This window comes from Perca flavescens, chromosome 18 (genome assembly GCF_004354835.1).
Source record: "Perca flavescens isolate YP-PL-M2 chromosome 18, PFLA_1.0, whole genome shotgun sequence".
Lineage (NCBI taxonomy): Eukaryota > Metazoa > Chordata > Actinopteri > Perciformes > Percidae > Perca > Perca flavescens.
This window is the reverse complement of record NC_041348.1, coordinates 3122045-3144378: the sequence shown is the minus strand read 5'-3', so window position 1 is coordinate 3144378 and position 22334 is coordinate 3122045. Positions and strand designations below refer to the sequence as shown.

Here is a 22334-nt window from a genome sequence, read left to right as displayed (position 1 = left end):
TTTTGCTATGATTTGATACTATAAATAAAATTGAATTGAACTGAAAACGATCCAAACTGTTCTGTGTTTTATCGGCTAATCATTTCAGCTGGACTTGTAGGTCTATTTATTGTTGGGCAGTTTAATTTATAATAATAAAAAAAAATCATATTTTACACACGCGCTTTGTTTGCAAAAATCTTAATATGTAAACTAGTATAAAGCTGTCAGATTATTGTAGTGGCGTAAAAAGTAAGTAGTTATATTTCTCTCTCAAATGTAGGCGGAGTAGAAGTGGAAAGTGGCATGAAAAGAAAATACTACTATACTGTACCTCAAAATTGCAGGCTGATTAAGTACAGTACTTAAGTAGATGTTACATTCCACCACTGCTCACTAATTACTTGTGATACTGTAGACTGACAATAGAAATTGGTCCAATGTTATTGCCATAAAAGGTGATCATTTCCCAGAGATTTGCCTACTGTTCACTACTCAAACAGTGCCTGCTCTACATATCCGTCTCGTATTACACGGCTGCACACAACTATAGGTAAGCCAATGATTCGCTGAGCAGGAGCTCGGTCTCTCCCCCCGTTGGCTGGAGTGTACACGTCAGCAGTCAATAAATTGGACCCAAGATGTATCACGCACGGTCCCATCATCCTCTTCCTGGTATGAGCGTGTGTTGACACATTACACCTAGTTTGGGTAAGTCAAAGTTAGCTAACAGCTGTGACATGTAGCTTTCTGTCGCTTATTTATTAACCCATATAACTAGTATAACTGTGAATGCGCACTTACACGGTTCGCTTTGTTCTGCTTTTTCCCACAGGTGGCCGAAACAAGGGGGTTGAAGCGACCGTTTTTGGGGCAAAATGGCACGCTTTTCGAGCGGAAAGACGGTCCTGTGCGAGGATATAGAAAGGCAGCCATCAGGAAACGTTTGACGTTTGGTTTCAAGTCGCGCGACGTTGGGACTTAGTTCATTCACTCGCTGCAACGAGTTGGGAGTTAACGAGGTTTACGATGACGCCGCGCGCGATAAGGTGAATGAAAGCCGTTGCCCGTTGTGTTCCAAAGTCTGTTTTTACTTTCTCAAAAAAAATTTAAAAAAAAAAAAAAAAAAAAAAATGAGGTTTCGGCTGCTTAAAAGGAATCTGCTCGCGCTGTTGGGTGTTTCCTTTGTAGTTGTGACTCTCCTGTTTTCAACACGTGTGTTATTAGTTTCCGATAATGACACAACTGGACCTAATACTGATGATAATGACGTCGTTCAGGTTAATCAGTGCACGCGCTCTGGTGCCTCGCCGAAGTTTAACTTCGGCTCGCTCGCGGAGCTGACAAAGTCCGTTTACAATGCCAATTACAGGCAGTGCGTTCACAACGCGGATAGGTTCCCAGGGGAGTCTGGACTGGTGCTGGTCGTGCAGGTCCACAACAGGCCTGAATACCTCCGACTGCTCATCAGGTCGCTGGAGAAAGCGGCCGAAGTCCACAGCTTCCTCCTCATCTTCAGCCATGACTACTTTTCAGAGGAAATGAACGCCATTGTGCAAGGGATAACGTTCTGCAAAGTCCTGCAAATCTATTTCCCCTTCAGCACTCAGCTGTATCCCGATGAGTTTCCTGGAAAGGATCCGAGGGACTGCCCCCGAGACCTGTCCAAGGACGCCGCTCTCAAAACAGGATGCCTGAACGCGGAGCACCCGGACTCGTACGGACACTACAGGGAGGCGTTAATCACTCAAACCAAACACCACTGGTGGTGGAAATTGCACTTTGTGTGGGAGCGAGTGCAGGCCATGCAGGGCTACAGCGGCTTTGTAGTCCTTCTGGAGGAGGACAACTACATCTTACCGGACTTTTTCCATTTCTACAAATCGATGATGGAGTTCAGGAAGAGCAGCTGCCCGGATTGTGACATGCTGTCCTTGGGCAACCACGATGGCCTGACCGATTTCGCCAGACTGTCCGGTAAGGTGTCGACCACCGGGTGGATGTCCACTAAACACAACATAGGCATGGCCATCTCCAGGGAGGTGTACTACAAACTGATGGGCTGCAACAACGAATTCTGCACCTACGACGACTACAACTGGGACTGGACTCTGCAGCACCTGTCGGGAACCTGCATATCGAAGCCTGTCAAAGTGCTTGCGGCACAGGGCTCCAGGGTTCTCCACACGGGAGACTGTGGCCTTCACCAGAAGGAGAACTGCAGGCCAGAATGGGCCTCGCAGAAAGTAGAGGAGAGCCTTCTAGCGGCCAGCGACGGCCTCTTCCCGCCGTCTCTTGTACTTAATGGCGCAGAAGGAGTTGAGCACAAGGCGCACATGAAGAACGGCGGGTGGGGGGATGTTCGAGACCATATTCTATGCAAAAACTACGCCAAACGTCTTTGAACTCCCACCGTTGCGCTAAGTTCTATTCTCCATTGGTATTTTGCAGATGTGCCATTCATTCATAACTTTTCAGGGTTTCAGAGGCTGCAGTGAGTTGCGTTATTTTTTTATTTTATTTTTTTCACTCGGGAGTGTGCTAATGCTCTCTTCCACCAAGGTCTTCCAAGAAAAGGGACCGAATCAAATCCCAAAAAATGCTGCTGGTACACAGCTAGACTTCCGCTTGTTTTGTGTGTTTTTTTTTTTTTTTTTTTTTAAATCTCCAAAGCTGCACAGTTGCCAAAGACTTTTTTTTTTTTTTTTTTTTTTTAAATTTGTGTTGTGTTGAATGCAGCCAATCATGTCGCCAGGTTTGTTTACTGTATCTCGGGGTGTCTTCACAAGCCAAAACATTAGATTAGATTTATTGTACAGTGATGGGGATTAAGAGTAACTATATTAGAGTGTACACACACTTTGCAATTTTATTTGCAAAAATATTTTTTTCTTGACTGGGAATGTTGCACAGGATGTTGTTAATACGCAGTTTATTCACAACAAGTTAACACAAGTTAAAACAGTGTTTGTGTGTGATGAATGCCTGCCTGGCATTTCTTTTATGACCCATTCAGCTGGAATGCTTTTGCATGTGTTCTTTAATGGTACGATTTTTTTAAATTGCAACAACAAAACTGTACTGTACAGACTTATAGGTTTAATTAAAAAGAAAAAAAGTGTAAGACAATCTTAAATAGAATTTGGGGGGGGAGTTGTAGTTTATACAGCAACTTTTTTGTTTTTCAAGTTGACCTTTTGATTATAATGTCAAAAAAATGATTTAATGCATATAATGGAATTTGTGTTACTGTAACCAGGGGTCTTTTGAGTTGAGGTCAACTGGTACCACTTACTTAATCAGTCTCCTGCTCCCCACTGTAATGACCCCTGGTTGCAACAAGAGCGCTGGCTTGATATTGATTTTTTTTTTTTTTTTTTTTTTGTGACTCTTATTTGCTTTCTGAGAGGTGGAAAGTGACCTTTTGGAGTCTTGTTCAAGATCTTTTGTTCTGCAAACATCAGGGGGATCTGTGATTAGGCATTCCTATATTTGCACCTTCTGTTTGAATTTATTTTGGGATATTTCATCCAAATGAAAACCGAATGAATTGTTTTGGGGTTTTATAAAAATGTGTTGCTGTTCTTTTTTTCTGGCATTCACTAATAATCCAACTATAACTGAAGTTGTGTTATTTCATTTGAATTGGTTATCAACACAAGCATATTGACGCAATTATTGCCTTTTTTTTTTTTTTTTTTTTTTTTTTTTAAAGCTGACAAAGTGCCTTGATTGTTATTTGTACCATTTTTAAGAGATTTTTAAAGGTGCACTGGTAACATTGTTGTTGACAAAGTGCAAATGCATTTGTAAGTGCTGGGGACTTGTATGTGTGTGTATTGTCTTTCTTCATGAGATGTTGAGGGGGAAAATGGAATGTGAATGTAACTTTCACAAAGATCTTCATTGTACAATTAGGTAAAAATAATTTGCATCGCTCTGACATCATCTAACTGGTGACAGCAGCTCCAGATAAGTGGTTCAATCTGATATTGGTTCACCTCTGTGTGCCTTATGGAGATTCCTGGTAAAATAATATGAAATGAATGTGATAATGAAATAAATTTCTTTTTATTTGTTGAAAAGCACAATTTTTTTTTTTTTTTTTTTGAACATGGCAAAGATGCCCTAATAGATAAAGATGTACTATACTGTGTGTATGCCGGATGTTTGATTCCTTAGTGGGTGGAGAATAAGACCAACTTTTTTTGTCTTTGTTTTTATTTCTTTTATCACTTGAAATAGCTGTTCATAGTTCACCTATTGTCTGCCAAATGGAAAAATAAAAGGCTGAACTTTCATTGTTTGTCTCACACACTTTGTTTTACATGTCAGTTTTACAGTTCTAATTTAAACTGGTTTCAATTTGTACACTTTCAATTAATTCCAGTAGCAACCTGGTGGTTTTAGGTCATTACAAAGGTTTACTGAAAATACAAAAAAAATGTCAAATCTGTCCGCAGACAGGCCTACATTTTGGGTCTTCAGAACTCCGTCATCCCTGTCATAACACAACAAACTAAACTGAAGTACAGTAACTCTGAGAGCATTGCTGATAATTCTTTTTTATCAAACTAGGTTTTACCAGAAAACATTAGAGGACGTGATTGGACTCGGCAAATAAAACATAATAAAACTAGTTATACAAAACGCTAATTCCAGACAGAAAATCCGTGACTGATCTGACAGCTGGTAATACATCCATGACTGAACAAAAGAGGCTGATCGGAGATCTGACGTATTTTCCAGACACAAGTCATATGACTAAATCGTGTGCTTTCATTGGTCAGCTTCCACTCCGTGTTTATTTCCGGAACTAAGTTGTTGTCAGTGTCAGACTTTCAGTAAGGACTGTCAAACCTCAAATCTACAGCGCCGGAACGACAGGTAATTAGACGTATAATTGATTTAAACCAATTCAATCCATTTATTTTGCCGTATCATCAGTCAGTTGTCACGTCCATTCAGTTAACCGTGTTTACGTTTCTAGCTAGATGTAGCCAGTGTTAGCCGTTAGCTGTTGCTCTCCGTAGCTTACGTAATGGACTTTTGTCTACAACAGGCAGACAAGTAATTGTTAAAAACACTATTCATGGCAGCCCAATGTAACGTCAGATGCTTTGTATCCTTTTTTCAGCAAGGTAACTTTGGAAAAGGGGCAAAGAGTGTCTTCCGAGACTGCCAGCACGGCCGCTAGCCAGTTGTAGGGACCGTAATGGTAAAATTACGTTAGCCAAGCTGACACATAAGCTAGCTAAAGCTACCTACATAATAAATGCCTCACTAAAATGTATTAATATCTATTTGGGAGGCCTTCTATTCCACTGTACCGAAAATATGTTAATACCAGAAATACAACTCATTAATTAACTGCTTGTAACCCTGTATTTCTTTTTTTTTTTAACCTCAAGGTGTGTCCTCATCCACAGGATGGCACATTGGTTTCACCGAAACCCACTGAAGGCAACAGCGCCCGTTTCCTTTAATTTTTATGGAGTGGCAGGGAGCCCCGCTGCCAATAAGATATGCAAGTATGTCTTCTATCCATTAATTCACTGAGGACAACTTGGACTGTGGCTGTGACCATGATGAAGTACAGAAATTACAGAAATACCGTAGTTCATTGTTTATGTGTAATGATGTAATGTCCTATGGTATGCCAGGGTTTCCCCTACTAGTCTTACAAGTCTTAGGTGCAGCACCCAAGCTGTTTGGGGACCACCTAAGCCAAATGAATGTAACTTAAAGACTTTTCTCAGATCTAATGATTGTACTGTAGTTGGTCATCAGTGGACTCCTTTAACAAGTTTGGTCTTTAAGATTTTTGAGTGTCATTTTCAAGTTTCAGACACATATATGATAATAATAATGGTCCAAAATTATGTGAAATTGCATATTTCTTCTAAAAACAATTTGAGAAAGGACCCATTAAAGGGTAACTACCGTATTTTTCAACCTGTTTTCCTATGTTTATGTGTTTAAGTGATTGACGGAACAACAATCTTTGCTCCAGTATTAAGCACGATTGCTGCAGTCGGCAGCGGCGAAACAAGCTACGATGTAAGTTAATAGGGCAGTTGTCCAGCTTGTATTTACCTTCACAAAAGTGCTCGTTTTGCCGCTGACAGACTCAGATTAATATTCTAAGTGTCTGACAACAGTATGGAAAGGAGATCGACCTTTCTGTTAAAGAGTAAGATCCTTTTTTTAAACATAAAAACATCTGCGAAATTGCGTTTGCTAAACCCACCAGACTCCATGTAAATAAACAGTAATTTTAGCATCGTAAAATACACTTCATTCAAAGTCGACCAAAACAAAATAAATCTATGAAAAGTCGTTTTGTGTCGTTTTTCCATTTTTCCGACCATCACAACTCTAGTTTTGGTTGACATAAACACATAGTTTACTGATTAGCATGTGAAAATATGTTGGCTCTATACATGCTAGAATGCTTAGCTTTTTTAAATGGATTCTGGTGGGTTAAGCGCTAGCGACTTCAGAGCTGTTTCTGATTAAACAGAAAGGTCTCAAATGGCGTTTGTCCATTACATGGTACCTGCTCGACTCGACTCTAGTCGCCTTTTTTGGTTTACCATTACCATAATGTGTAACGAGGGTGATATTTTTTTTAGTATCACCTTCGTCCAGGTTCCAAGCAAACTGAGGCGATGCCAAAAGGTGACGTGAAAACCTGCAGAGTACTGATTGGTCGGAGAGAATCGTCACTAATCACTGCGTCATCATTGCTAGTGACAGACGGGGGTGTCCTGAACAAACACGCCATTTTAAAATAGAGGTTTTAAAGGTCTATCTCTGAAGGGATCCTTCCCATAATGTTGTCAGACACTTTAAAATTTAATCTGAGCCTGTCAGTGGCAAAATGAACACTTTTGTGAAGGTAATACAAGCTGGACAATTGCCCTATTAGCTTACATTGTAGTTTGTTTTGCCGCTACCGACTGCAGCGATCTTGTTTAATACTGTCCCAATGTCAAAGATTGTTGTTCCCATCAGTCACTTGGACACAAAAACATAGGAAAATAGGGGTTGAAAAAATGGTGGTTACTCTTTAACCCCCTGCCAATTACGTGCACCAAAGTCTTTCACAAACCTAGGGGGAACCCTGCATTCTACTGTTACCGTAATTTGATCTACCGTAAATCCCCTCGTTGCCTTACACATGGCATGCCTTGTTGGATATAATCTGTCTGTGTACTGTAATGATCAGCATATTTTTAGAGCATCAGTTGATTGCTATTTGTTTGACACATTCAGTGACCTAAGGACAACCAGGGCGAGACTGCTGGAGATGTTCACTGATGTCACCTGCAACCCTGAGATTATGAAAAATGCCACGGATGCATACTTCTCCCTCCTCCAAGGTATGTCTAGGTCTACACTCTAATGCCGTTTTTCCATTACATGGTACCTGCTCGACTCGCCGCGACTGTACTCGCCTTTTTGGGTTTTCCAAAAATGTTTTTTCAAAAATGACGACCAGCTACGCTCACCTCACGCATGAGCTGGTACTAAATCTGCAACGGAAAAAAGGAGGACGGGGCTCAGCGGTCGGGCCGGGCCGAGTAGAGCTGGTACTAGCAGCGGGATAACGCCATAAAAATTTGCAATCTTACCTATTCCTGTCTCCGTTTTGTCAGTGTTGACCCCTTAAAAGGCAATGTTGCTTGTTGGTTGGTCTGTCAATACAAACTCTTGCTCTTCAGTCAAACATTGTTCACACCAACAGAACTTTATTTAACTTGCCTGAACTTTAAAGAAATGCGTATAAAATGAAGCGCAAAAGTGGTATTAATGTCCATCTGATGGATACAAACATGGAGTTGCAGTGTAAACATCACAGTGGTTCAATAAAGAGTTGGAACAAGCGGAAAGAGACTATGCTACATATGATGCTGTCAGACAGAGTGGAACGAGACATTTTTCCAACTTTTAAAGGAACACGCCGACTTATTGGGAATTTAGCTTATTCACCGTAACCCCCAGAGTAAGACAAGTCGATACATACCCTTCTCATCTCCGTGCGTGCTGTAAGGCTGTCTGACGACTCCAGCGGCATCAGGCCAGCACAGATCCTGCAGGTGAATGGTTCCAGTAATCCTACTGCTCCGAATAAGTGACAAAATAACACCAACATGTTCCTATTTACATGTTGTCATTTATAGAGTCACAGCGTGTACAAAAAACAACGTAACATGAGACACAGCCGTCTTCTAACTGTAAACAAACCGGGAACTATATTCTCAGGCGGAAGAATATAGTACTTGGGCAGAGTGATATGCTCGCAGCAAGCCTGTCTGAGAATATAGTTCCCGGTTTGTTTACTGTTAGAAGATGGCTGTGTCTCATGTTACATTGTTTTTTGTCCACGCTGTGACTCTACAAATCACAACATGTAAATAGGAACATGTTGGCGTTATTTTGTCACTTTTGTCACAATTTGGAGCAGTAGGCTAGTTGGAACCAGTTACCTGAAGGATCTGTGCTAGGCTAAGCTAATGCTGGAGCCGTCAGACAGCCATACAGCACGCACGGAGATGAGAAGGGTATGTATCGACTTGTCTTACTCTGGGGGTTACGGTGAATAAGCTAAATTCCCAATAAGTCGGCGTGTTCCTTTAAGATTTTAAGAGATTCAAAGGTAAAACTAGATGTTAAGGAGTTACTTAAAGGGGACCTAATATGCCTTTCCTTATTTTCTGTCATATATATATATATATATATATATATATATATATTAGGGCTGTCAATCGATTAAAAAAAATTAACTAATTAATTGCACAATTTGCTGTAATTAATCGCGATTAATCGCTTTTTTAAATTGAGACTGAAGCTTATAATAATGGATATTTAAATGCTAAATCATTTAACTTTGCAAATATGAAGAAAAAACCAGTCCTTTAGTCCTGCTGAAGGCTGCTGGAAACGGCTAGAAACTGTCTGACTTGAGAGCAGATTTTTGTCACCGTCCCCGGCTGCTGTCGCCTGCTCTCGTCTACTTTAAAGGCGAGGAGCAGTTCATCTCCAACGAGCCGAGGGTTCAGTCGGCGGCAGGGCAGTCGGGACTCACCCGGAAATGGCGAGCGGAGTGAGGTGACGTGACTAGTCTCTCAAAATCTGACAAAAATCTTCTAAACTGACCTTTGTTGAGCTGAAATGAAGACCGATTCAGCAACTGCACGGCCTATTTCTCGCTTAAAATGTTTTCAGAAACATGTTTCAGTGAACTATTTTAGTACAATATGAGATCGTATTCTGAACGGCCGCCATGACAGTCTGGCTCTCAATATCCGGAGAAAACAAACCCATGTGACGTGTTCGTCCAATCAGCTGCCAGTTTTCATTACTTGTGCAACAATACAGAGTAGCGCCGCCTGGTGTTATGGAGACGTATTACGTTTCTCAGCCGCCACATGAAGTAAACAAACACAGCTGCGTTAATTTCGTTAATTTTTTTTAACGAGTTAAATATTAAAACATTAACGCAAAAATGAACACGTTAATTTTGACAGCCCTAATATATATATATATATATATATATATATATATATATATATATATATATATATATGTTACAATTTCAGATGTTTATATTAAACATGGTCAAAGTTTCAAATAATTAAGTTACCGTAATGTTAAAGTAATCCCTGTGAGTAAAACCCTCAGACTGTTCTGAACACCCCATTTCCAACAGTTTTTTCTACTCTCATACACTTCATGTCAAGTAAACCTGTAATCTTGGTTGCAGATGTTGTTAATTTCGCATCACATCCCTGCTGGAACATTGTAATTTTTGATTTTGAAGCTTTTATTGGTGTTTTTTTCCGACTGTAAGCGTTGCTATATACTCTGTCAGTCCACTGCTACATGCTAATGCCAGAGAAAGCTGAAATTCTGTTTGCTGATGTTGTTAATGTCTCCCCAATTTCAGATCACATTCCTGTTGGAATATGTTGGATTGTGTAGTTTTTGGTTTAGAATCTTTTAGAAGGTCCTGCTATACTCCATGGGCTTCCTTGGGAGGGGGGTGGGGGGCTTACAGAGACAGGCACAGCGAGCATCTCAGACAGAGGGTGAATACAGGTGCAGCAGCCATGGGCAGTATGAGAACATTAAAGCATGGACACGTTTTCTAGTAAAAACTAAAATACAAGTATGAACCTGAAAATGAGCATATTATGTCCCCTTACATGTTCCTAATACTGTAATACTTTACATCTGTGATGTTGGTTTGCACCTATAACCAACTGCTTCTCTTTTTTTTTAAATATTGGTTAATGATCCAATAGGATTTATCTTATCCTTGGATGGAACTACACAGGAGAACAAGATGAGGTTCATCCAGAACTTCAAGTGGACTGACACCTTACAAGGAAACACACCAAGGTAAAAACACAGACTGACTGACTCCCGTCTTATTGGAAGCTTTCATTTGACTTAGTGTCCATGGTTGCATGGCACTGTTAAGTGGAAGGGTTGCAGTTTTAATGAGAGGCAAAATAAACAGTTTCAAGGAGGCCATTAAGTAGCCTGGTCCTACCAGACTCTGGTACATTTCATTTGTACAGAGAGTCTGGCCCAACTATTGGATCTGCCCAGAGCCACTCTGGATCTGCCATAACCAATCGCTAACATTTGGTCGTGACGTCGAATTAGCATCGCTAGCGTTCACCTTAGCCAACTCCTTCACCACTAACGGAGCAAGCTGGAAAATCTAACTTTTCCCGAATCCCTTGGGGAGGAGAGCCACAACATCATGGCCACCAACACTACTCAGCAAAGATTGTTCTCGCTCGGGCTTTAACTTCTGGATATTCAGCAGCGTTGCCACAACGGACCGAATGGCTTTCTCAGCCACCATTACGGAACTACAACTCTAGCGCATGGCCTCAACGTCATCGTTCTCAGCCACTCCCTTTGTTCGCTGATTGGACCGCCAAACATTTGGCTTGAGAAAACCCAGGAATATACCGCAAACCCAGACGTAGTACTGAAGGAAAATGAATATTGAGCGGAAGTACGTAGGAGGGCGGAGCCAGGCTAGCCATTAAGCGCCTTTTTGAAAGGTGTTTCATTCATATTTGAATTACAGAGTGCTGCAAGTCTTAAGGAATACTGAATGAGGAATTCTGGGCAGAACCGATTTACAAAAAACTTAAATGAAGTGTATTATTTTTTATTTTTACTCCGGGTTTTTCCTAGTAACATTATAAGGCTCAGATGCAGCACCCGAGGCCATTTTGGGTACCTTCTAAGCCAAATTAATCTTAAAGCTATAGAGCGTAGTTTCTGCTGCCCCCATGAGGAATTCTAAGTAACAACAACAACACTGTCGGCGCATCCACATGATACAAGTAGCAGCATGCTAGTTCACTGACATAAGCTTTGCAAATAAACTCAAGACATATTTTACAATGACGGGGTTATCCGTTTGCAAAGTGTCTACATGTCGGTAGCGTTTTGAAATTAGCACTTCGCCAGCAAGCAGTACATTGTGGGCAGTTCTGCTGATGCGTGTCTTTTCCGTTTCCTTCCGCTTTCTTTGTGTTGGAATTTTAAATTTGGTGGATTAATGAGGACTATGGTTAACTGCTCCTCAGATCTCTGCAGCGTAAATTGAGACAGCTAGGACTATCTGTCCAATCTTAGTTTTCTCTCGCACAACTATTGCAGCGGCACCGTGCGGAGCTTAGCACCGCCCATGACTATTCTGATTGGTTTAAAGAAATGCCATTTTAACCGGAGCACGTTTTCCACCCATCCTAGAATGCTGTGTGGAGTAGCCAGACCCTCCTCCAGCGCGCTTTGGAGGAGGGTCTGGCAAAGCGAGACTAGGGGTGGGAATCACCAGAGGCCTCGCAATACGATATCCTCACAACACTTATGTCACGATACAATATTATTGCGATTTGAAACATATTGCAATATTCTGCGATATATTGCAATGGATTACCTCTTTTTCCAACTTCAAATGATGTCCCCAAAAGGAAACTTTGTCAACATCTGTTTTATCTAAAAAGATAAATTTCTCTGATTTTGTCCATCTCACTTCGATTTTAATTGCTGCAAAATGGGATCATTAAGCAGACAAACTAACACATGTATAATAAAAGATCATTTCTTGGCATCTGTGTATTGATGCAGTATTGCCATGGAAAATATCGCCATACTGTGCTGTATCAATTCACCCCCCCCACACCCCCACTCCTACCATTGTGTATTATAAACCTCAGTGTCTCCACGCTCTCCTCCCAGTGCCCAGCAGGATGCAGTCTTTGAACTGGTCTCCATGGCCTTCAATGTAGCCCTCTGGTACACCAAGTTTGCCTCGAGACTAGCTGGGAAAGAAAAGTATGTGCTTTTTTTTTCCTTACCTGTATTGTTGCATTCATTTATGTCAAATCACTCATATATTGATTATTCTTTGATTTCAATTTGTACATTGCTTTGTTACTAAACAAAATATTTGTTACTGTCGTGTTTTCACCTGTTCAATAGCGTATCGGAGGCTGAAGCGAAAGATGTTCACCGGAGCCTGAAAGTTGCTGCTGGTATATTCAAAACCCTCAAGGTGAGATCCAGCTACAGACACACTTCTCCATAAGTTACAGAGCTGAGGGACTTACCCACAGTCTTACTTAGTATTTCCTGATTTGTATTATTTCTAGGGCTGGGTATCGCCAATAATTTCCCCAAATTATTTTTCGGGACTATTTCCACCTTTAATGGACAGGACAGCTAGGTGAGAAAGGGGAGAGAGAGGGGGAAGACATGCAGGAAATCGTCACAGGTCGGACTTGAACCTTGGACCTCTGCATCAAGGCATAAACCTCTATGTATATGTGCGCCTGCTCTACCAACTGATCCAACCCGGCCACCCCTAATTGATTTTAATTCCGTTTTACAAGCTCTACAAGTTTTTTTTTTTTTTTTTAAGATAATTTTTGGGGCATTTTTGCTTTTATTTGATAGGACAGCTTACATATGAAAGGGAAGAGAGAGGGGCAAGACATGCAGGAAATTGCCGCCGGTGGGATTCAAACCCTGGGCCTCTGCGTCGAGGAATAAACCTCTATGTATGGGCCGAGCTCTACCAGGTGAGCTACCCAGGCGCCCGCTCTACAAGGTTTACAAGGTGATGGAGGCTAACGCTCTGGTGAAGAAGCTGTCCCTCAGTCTTTAACATGAGGACAAAAGCCTCAGATTAATACAGTCTCTCAAAGCCAAAGAAATGCATGGATTAATAAATTAAAAGCTGATTTTTAAAACCTCTCTGATACAGGAGGCCCACATCCCTCGACTTATCACCCCGGCCGAAAAGGGCCGAGACCTGGAGCCCAGAGCCATCGATGCATATATCATCCAGTGCCAAGCAGAGGCGCAGGAAGGTAAAGTCGCTCTAAGCCTGAACTCTACACTAGCACTTGTCCTCTTTTTCAGCCATAACTAGCATGCATCAGACACATTTCTATTAGATTTATACACTTTGTTTCTTTTTACTATTTTTTAAAAAATCTATAAAATATTTCATCTTTGTACTGTTTGAGCTGCACTTTGCTTGGCTACACAGGGGTATTTTCCTTAACTTTACTATGTAACCATCATGACTAGAGGTTGACCGATTCATTGGTTTTGCCGATTAATCGGCACCGATAGTTGATTGGTGGAACTATCGTTATAGGCAAAAATCCATGCCGATAGTTTTTCCTGGTTGCGTCAATTGCTGGAGCGGCTGAGAAGCGCACGCTGTCATTCATTACCCAGTACATGAGAGCTGAGAAGGGTCTGCTGGCATCATCCATTACAATAGCGGCCTCTATAGGCGAAATAAAAACTATCACTGATGCCTCGTGTTGTTTATTTTCGACACGTGTTACTGCGCGCTGCACGGAGAACACATGCTGTGCGGAGAAGGCTGACATCAGATGCGCGTTTAAAGCATCGACAGCAAAAAGGTTTGTTATATCATTATAAAGTTATTCATTTGTTGAATAGATGCTGCATTAGTAGAGAAAGAACAGCACAACAGTATGTTTGTTTGTTTGCTTTGGCTGAGATGACGCTAAACATTAGCAGTAGGCTAACTAACCTCAAGCGGTTAAAACACTGACAAAAATGAACGCAAGTCCGACCCAAATCGTCCACGATCCGTCTAGTGGTTGCCGCTGGAGAATTGAGATGTGTAGAATCTACAGCGCATTCATTTTAATGCATCAACAACTGCCCGAAAGCACGGTACTAGCATTATATGGTGGAGCGAGATAGAGAAAGACTGGAGAGAGCGAGCGTTATATGGTGGAGAGACATACCGGCAATTTCCACTGGATGCGGAACGTCTCCGGAACGTCTCCGGAACGTCGACGGAGTCATTAGGTTTCCATTAAAGTCAGTGTGTGTATTTCCACTGACTTCGGAACGTCTGCGTCCCTACTCTGTCCCAGTTCCGTCAGTCCGCAGCCCTCCGGAGCAGATACGCAGAGCTTCTATTTTTGACGGACGACGGAGAGCTCCGCAGAAATTCAGCACATGGCAGATAGTGCGGGACAGGAAGAAAAATAAATATCCGGTTAATTTTCAAAATAAAATACACCGTGCTCACGACGGATCATATTTCCCTGCACTACACCTTGAAAACACAGCACAGAAACAAACTGTTGTTGGTTTTGTGGTTCTATTCTACGTGAATTCGCGACTTGTGGGTCCTCGTGACTACAGCTGTCAGTCACGGCCGCAGCCGTTCCGCAACAAATCCGGACCCGGTGGGTATTGACGGACGGCGGAGCACACAGCAGACACGCAGCGGAGCCGGTCCGCAGCTGTTACGCATCTGGTGGAAATCCCCAGTTAGAGAGCGACTGGAGAGAGAGAGCGTTATATGGTGGAGAGACATAGAGAGAGACTGAAGAGAGGGAGCGTTATATGGTGGAGAGACCTAGAGAGAGACTGGAGAGCGGGATTGCCGGCGCTAGAACAAAGCCGTGAATCAGAGAAATAAAACGTGTTTTCGCCGATTCATCTCTAGAAATGCGACTGTAGCGAACATGTCACTATCACTAACGTTATCCACATTTATATTTACACGCAACAAATGATATATCCAGCTTCAAAAAAGTCTAAAAGTCAGAAGTTAGAATGAATGCATTGTGCAAAGAGTGGTTGCTATGGAGACGATACACAGTGTTGAGTTCCGTTGCTCTGATTGGTTGTAGCTCTATCCAATGAATGCAGAGGCATTTTTTTTCCTGGTTCGGTTGGAACACGCCCATAATCACAGCCCAATGGATCGGTTTCAGACCACGTCAGGCTAGTTCTAAACCGTTCTACAGAGAAGAATGGCGTCACTGTTTTGAGATTTGGCATACATTTGGGCCTTTTTTGAAGAAATAGTTTGTCCTTTATATGAATTATAATGCTCATTATGTTTATTTTTGCACTGGATGACTCCAAATATGTAGGAGAACTGTTTTAGACAACACACATGCTTGTTTAGCATTGCTGTGGGTGTAATATCAATAAATATGACATTATTATTTTGATTATTGGCAAAAGCGTCTGGACTTTTTTGAAAAAATGTATGTATTTTGTCAACTGTTTTATCCAGTATCAATTCTAAATACTATCGGTCGATTAATCGGTTATCGGCAAATACGGCCCAACCTAACTATCGGTATCGGTAAAATCCACTATCGGTCAACCTCTAATCATGACATCAACATTGTGACATGATAGTGGCAATATCTGTGTACTTTAAAGTGCTCATATTATGCCATTTGGCTTTTTCCCTTTTCTTTTATTGTATATTGTATACTCTGCTTCTGACTGGCTAGTAGTCCTTACTTAGCTACTGAGCATGTGCGACTCCCAACAAAGATGGAACAGAAGTGAGTTGCTTCACTCTGTAGCTAAAACAGAGAGATCAACACACAGGGAGCTGCAGCAATGTATATTTAACCATGTAAACCTATAATGGTACAACCTCTAAGTACAATTATGAACCTGAAAATGAGCATATTAAGAGCACTTTAATACTCTAATAGTAGAAGATCTAAATTTAAGACAGAATGAGGTTTTATCTTGTACATCTTATCATAACGTGAAATAATACAATCTGAATATGAATGGTTGTATGAAGTAACAACATAATTCTATAACCTATAACCAGTAGTTTTTGTTTACTTTTATTTATACAGTATTACATACAATACAAAGAACTACAGATCAGGACTCAGGACATTATAAAGGGGGTCTTTCCAGACCAAGGCCAGAGTCCAATGACAGCAGATACTCTCGGAAAGGATAAATCGGTAATGATTGCGAATCACATCCTAATTTTCTTAATTTTATGCAAATTTTACTAGTGTGGCTATCACCAGACCAAGCTCAATCTGTTAAGATTGAACATCAGTCTGGGGAGTGTGCTCTGTATTTTCTACTACCCAAGAGGCGGGATCAACGGGCATAGTTCAAATGACTGTACGCAATTGGATAGTCCTTCAACCAATCAGACCAACGATCCGGGTGTAGAAGCAGGTAGAAACGACAGCGGCATCAACAGGTTGCTGCGCTTCGGTGGCCGCCATGTTGAATGTAAACAAGAAGCTGCTTGGTCCCTTCTCTATTGTCATTGTGTTAAACACGCCGATAGCGCGCCAGGTGGATAAGCCAGTTTGTGATTGGTCCCCGCAAAATTGTAACGGAAGCAGGATAGATAAATGTACAGGTTTCCAGCCTTGAGCTGCAGGGCGAAATCAAATCGCCGGCAGATCGGGCTGGGTTTACCCAGTCTAATATTTGAGTTCTTTACCCACTGTTTTCTCTGTTTTCCAGTGACCATTGCCAGAGCGATTGAACTGAAGCACAACGCCACGCTCATCGCAGCATTGGCATTCGAGACGGCGAACTTCTATCAAAAAGCTGGTCAGTATGCTTGGCACTTGTGATTTTGAAAATGTCTGTTAAAAGTATTACAGTGCTATTACATTTTGGCAATTCATTTTTTTTCTTTTACTTTAATTAGTTAGTTTTGTGTAAAATACTGTGTAATAATCCGAGCTGTCGTGGGAGTGTTGAGAGTAGGCACGGTAGGGCTGGGCAATATATCGATGTTATATCGATATCGATATATGAGGCTAGATATCGTCTTCAATTTTGGATATCCATAATACGACACAAGTGTTTTCTTTTCCTGATTTTAAAGGCTGCATTACAGTAGAGTGATGTCATTTTCTGAACACACCAGACTGTTATAGCTGTTCTATTATTTGCCTTTACCCTCATAGTTATTATATCAATATAGCTAATGATTATTTATCAAAAATCTCATTGTGTGCATATTTTGTGAAAGCACCAATTGTCAAGCCTACAATATCGATATCTAGGTATTTGGTCAAAAATATCGTGATATTTGATTTTCTCCATATCACCCAGCTCTAAGACACGGGCTGGTACGAGATTCTGACGATATGATAACCTTAGGCAAAAAAAAAATCACGGTTTCACGGTATTGCAATTACAGCTATAAATGTATTATTTTTTAAATGTCTGGGTAAAAAACAACTTTTTCCCTCACTTTCTGCTTTCTTTGTGTTACGTTTAAACTCTGGTCGCATTGAGGAAACGTTAACCGCAACCTCTGAGCAATGTTCCGCGCTGAAAATGTCAAGTTTTGGAGAAAATTTGGATCGTGCAACAAGGCAGCCTGCTTGGCTCTTTCGGGGAAGGATAGTAAAGATTTACAAAGGATATGTTTAAGGGCATTGACTCTAACTGGGACGTTTTTGGGACCGATTTTAGAGGGGATTAGCTATGGACAAAATACACTGGGACACAATGGTAAGAGCAAATGACGTTTAACCATGTATCCAGCTACCGTAATTTAAATAGCTCACGGTACTGTATTGTGTGAACATTTAACTTCATTCAATACTGTATGTGGAGTTTTTCTTTTGCGGTGTGAAAATGTTCCACCTAAAAAAATTCCTTCCCAGAGACCATTTTGCAGAGCCACTGTCGCTGCATCCGGAGCTTAACGCTGCCCAAGACCATTGTGATTGGTTTAAAGAAATGCAAACAACCCAGAGCTTTTTTTTTTTTTCTTTTTCTCCTTCCTATCCAAGAGTGTTTGCTCCTGTTGGCAGACCCTTTTTTTTGCAGGGTGGTAGGGGAAGACTCATGAATATGCCTGCTCTGGTTGGGTTGGTTAGGTTTAGGCAAGAGGAGTGGGATTGGTTATGGTTAGGGTAAGAATATCAGGGCGATAATATTCCAAAAAGGTGTAATACATGAGTAGTATGGATAACTGTGTGTAAATATATGCCAAGGTACTGTAAATGCACAGGGGTGCAAATAGCATACATTGCTAATTGTACCAGGGGTGCAAATAGCATACACTGCTAATTGTACCAGGGGTGCAAATAGCCTCACCCAAAAAAAAAATATAAGAGCTGTGATCAGTCACCAAGAAAGTGCTAAAGCCATAACCATTCTATAATCTGTCTACAGACCACACGTTGAACACCTTGGAGCCAGAGTGCAGTAGCAAATGGAGGAAGTACTTTCAGCTGAAGCAGCACTTTTACATGGCTTATGTAAGTTCATGCGTGTCCTGATGCAGTTCACCGTACTTTTTAGGGCTGCACGATGTGAGGAAAATATGCGATAATGTTGTCGAATGTCGCAATAACGACATTACTTGCGATAAATAAACCGATATTAAAGTGTACTTAGTTCTGCCTTTCCGCTGCTTTCAGTATTCTGTTAAAATACAACAAATTGCTTGTTGAACTTAAAACAAATGAAAGGAAATCATTTCCAACATTGTTTTATTGAACAATATATTTTCTTTTAAAGGTCCCATGGCATGAACATTTCACTTTATGAGGTTTTTTAACATTAATATGAGTTCCCCCAGCCTGCCTATGGTCCCCCAGTGGCTAGAAATGGTGATAGGTGTAAACTGAGCCCTGGGTATCCTGCTCTGCCTTTGAGAAAATGAAAGCTCAGATGGACCGATCTGGAATCTTCTCCTTATGATGTCATAAGGGGCAAGGTTACCTCCCCTTTCTCTGCTTTGCCCACCCAGAGAATTTGGCCCACCCATGAGAGAGAGAGACATCATGGCTTTCAAACGAGAAAAGTGGCAGTTGGTCAAGGCCACACCCCCACCCTCCACCTTGCCCCTCCCTCTCTCATCCTCAATAGCTTCAGACACAGAAATGGCACATCCTAAGGCAGGGGTGTCAAACTCATTTTCCCTAAGGGCCACACTGGAAAAAGAGAGTCACACCAAGGGCCAGACATGTACAGTTTATTGACGTGCTTTTGTTAAGGCATCTCCCTTTTTTTTAACATTTTGGAAGCTTTTTTTTCCTCATTTTTGTTCAAACTTTTTTGTGGCTTTCTCAGACATTTCTCACCTTTTGTAAATTTGTTGCTTTTTGTCGTATTTTTGTTGACATGAAGTCCTACAAAAAAGTTCCTTAGCCATCATAGAATTTAGCAAATCAAGCAAAAAAACGATCATTCTTTTTAACAACAACCTGTTTCACAGCCTGAATATGAAAACTCTGAGTCTCAGAGTTAGCAAATCTGCCATATTTGAATGTCAGGTAATTGCAGTTTCAAAAACACTTTTCTTGTGTTATTGGTTTGGCGCACAACTAGGCGGGCCAAAATTTATTGTGACCCCAAATTGATATACGGGCCGGATCTAAATCTGCAAGGGGCTGGATTTGGCCCGCGGGCCTTGAGTTTGACACATGTGTCCTAAGGAAAGCTCATTGTGGGACTGGCTCTAGTGGCTGTAGTTCTGCACCAAAGCTGAATTTCGGGAAAGAGACTTCAGATACAGTATTAGGGGACCACTAAGGTCTATATAAAAGCATCCAAAGAGCACCATGTCATGGGACCTTTAACTAAACACAAAAAAACGGAGCATCAATTGCGATGTGTCGCAGCCTTTCGCAATGTGTTCATTGTGCCAGTTGATATTCTGATAACAATTTAAAAAAAAAAAAAAAAAGCTCTGTATTGTGCAGCCCTAGTACTTTTGTTTATGCAAAGGAACCTTACTAAGCATACGTGCCTTTGATGAAACCTACTCTTCTTTACATAGCCGGAAGCAAAATGGCAAATCAGGCTCCTGATTGTACTTACTAATTCTGTTTTCAGGCATACTGCTATCATGGACAGACACTGCTGGCGAGTGACAAGTGTGGCGAGGCTATAAGATCTCTCCAGGAGGCAGAAAAGTGTATGTATATACGTCTTTAAATCAAGCATTCATGTTATCTAATGTAGCATAGCTAATGTAGTTATCCATTCATCTAGTTCTACCTTCAGCTAGAAATTCAGTTTCTAGCACAGGTTTCTTTTCTTTTTTCTTCTCATTCTCTTCAGCTCTATTGTAGTCCAGCCTTTACTTCCATGACGAACGCTCGCCACTTTGTAACACACGTTATAATGCTCGCCTAGCTGCTAGCGTGGCACGCCCTCATGCTCTGCTTCTGACTGGCTAGTAGTCCTTACCTAGGTACTGCGTGTGTGACTCCCAACAAAGATGGAACAGAAGTGAGATGCCTCACTCTGTAGCTAAAACAGAGAGCTCAACACAGGGTGACAAGAGGAGCTGCAGCAATGTGCAGTACAACAAAAATATGGTGTTTTTTGAAAATTAAACCATGTAAACCTATTCTGGTACAACCTCTAAATACAACTACAGTATGAACCTGAAAATGAGCATAATATGAGCACTTTATAAATCAATTCCGTTTCTTTCTGTTCTTGCTTGCTGTTATTTGCATATAGGCCATTACACAGGTGTTTCCTGTGTGTTTGTTTCCTGTGTGTTGCTGCAGTATTTTTTTTGGACCCATCTCATCATGAAATGAAGATTTTACTTGCTTCCCTTGCTTTACTGCCTCCGGATTTTTTATTTTTTTTTTGCATTAACATGAATACTTCTCTGTTCAGGTTACTCCCGTGCCGAGGCGCTGTGTAAAGAGTATCGTCAGACCAAAGGCCCGGGCACCACAGCCAAACCATCAGAGCAGCTGTTCTTCCTCAAACTGGGCGGCCTGATTAAAAACACACTGGACAAGTGCCAGAGAGAAAATGGCTTCATGTGAGTCAGTCAGGGCAGACCCATACTTATACACTGTACACATACATTGTTTTTCTGAAGTGGAAGCCCCTACTGTACTTATTCAACAGGCACATAGCATTTTCTATAAAAGTGGTAAAAGGGTGTGCACACTCTTCAGTTGCATATACATATTGTATCTCTCCCAGTTGTAACATTTTGGTTGCTATACAGATCTAGGTGCAACACAGAAGCCTCTGTGATATTGCTCCAAGGGGCAGAGAGCAACATTATCAAACCTTAAATCTACTTTTAGGCCTATTACACATGCCGCGTCTTTTACCGCCTGGAAAACGCCAGGCAAACCGGTCCCAACTAGCCTACTGCTCCGAATAATTGACAAAATAACGCCAACATGTTCCTGTTTGCATGTTGTGATTTGTATAGTCACAGGGTGTACAAATAACAGGTCACTATGCTTTTACTATCTAGTAATGGTTGACTCTATTACTCCAACTCTGGGCCAACTCCATGCAAACTCTCTGCTCCTCACCACAGGGCTTCAGGTGCTGCTAGCAAATCACTCCGCCCAAGTAGCAGAAGTAGTAGTGCTTTGCCTTTCTGAGAATATAGTTCCCAGTTTATATACGGTTAGAAGATGGCTGTGTCTCATGTGACATGGTTATTTGTACATGCTGTGACTATACAAAACACAACATGTAAATAGGAACATGTTGGGATTATTTTGTCACTAGCTATGTTTCCATCGACCCGTTTTTATCCGAATTAAGTGATATCGAATGAAAAATGCCTTATGGAAACAGTAAAATCCAATAGAATTTCATGAATATCAACTCAAAGAAAATACGTTTGCTCTCATCGGATTTTCTCTTGATCGATATATGGCTTATGCGATAAACGCTGATGGAAATGTTATTTGCCGAATAAATAATGAATTGCGATTAAGTTTTAGGTCATTTTATGGTTGCAACCCGCAATAAAACGAAGAAGAAGAAGTTTCAGTTAATTTCCGCCCAGTATTTCCGCTCTCTTTGCACACATGACCAGTGTCAACAAAAACAGATGTAAGTGGACAAACGAGGAAACAAGATACTTTTTTAATTTAATTTACCAGAAAAATATAACCGCTATTTTAGATAGCAAAAATCTAAGAAACGCCATCATTTATCAGGAGCTCGCGAAGGAAATGACCAACAAAGGTTACGACAGGGACATTCTAAAACGCTTAACGTGA

At 41.2% G+C, this 22334-nt stretch overlaps 2 protein-coding genes across 5 annotated transcripts in view; both read left to right on the top strand.

Annotated features, from left to right (window-relative positions):
- Nucleotides 1-608: 608 nt before the first annotated feature.
- Nucleotides 609-22334, top strand: part of brox (BRO1 domain and CAAX motif containing) — a 27103-nt gene continuing 5377 nt past the window's right edge. The window contains exons 1-12 of one of the 4 annotated variants that reach the window (XM_028604904.1): nt 609-690; nt 815-1028; nt 5391-5510; nt 7258-7364; nt 10290-10386; nt 12256-12351; nt 12499-12571; nt 13283-13388; nt 16828-16917; nt 18502-18587; nt 20170-20251; nt 20971-21121. In XM_028604904.1, the coding sequence (XP_028460705.1) occupies nt 1009-1028; nt 5391-5510; nt 7258-7364; nt 10290-10386; nt 12256-12351; nt 12499-12571; nt 13283-13388; nt 16828-16917; nt 18502-18587; nt 20170-20251; nt 20971-21121 (1028 nt within the window). In that variant the 5' untranslated portion in view covers nt 609-690; nt 815-1008. Of the gene's footprint in view, nt 691-814; nt 1029-4752; nt 4867-5116; nt 5121-5390; nt 5511-7257; nt 7365-10289; nt 10387-12255; nt 12352-12498; nt 12572-13282; nt 13389-16827; nt 16918-18501; nt 18588-20169; nt 20252-20970; nt 21122-22334 lie in introns of those variants that run through there. The other 3 variants (XM_028604907.1, XM_028604906.1, XM_028604905.1) reach the window with 3 other exon arrangements.
- Nucleotides 1064-2634, top strand: si:ch73-91k6.2 (alpha-1,6-mannosyl-glycoprotein 2-beta-N-acetylglucosaminyltransferase). Its single transcript, XM_028604908.1, has one exon. The coding sequence runs from the start codon at nt 1113-1115 to the stop codon at nt 2382-2384; it is 1272 nt and encodes a 423-aa protein (XP_028460709.1). The 5' UTR covers nt 1064-1112; the 3' UTR covers nt 2385-2634.

What these genes read in the sequence shown, in the direction of transcription:
- si:ch73-91k6.2 (XM_028604908.1), top strand. Translation starts at nt 1,113, where the DNA reads ATGAGGTTTCGGCTGCTTAAAAGGAATCTGCTCGCGCTGTTGGGTGTT.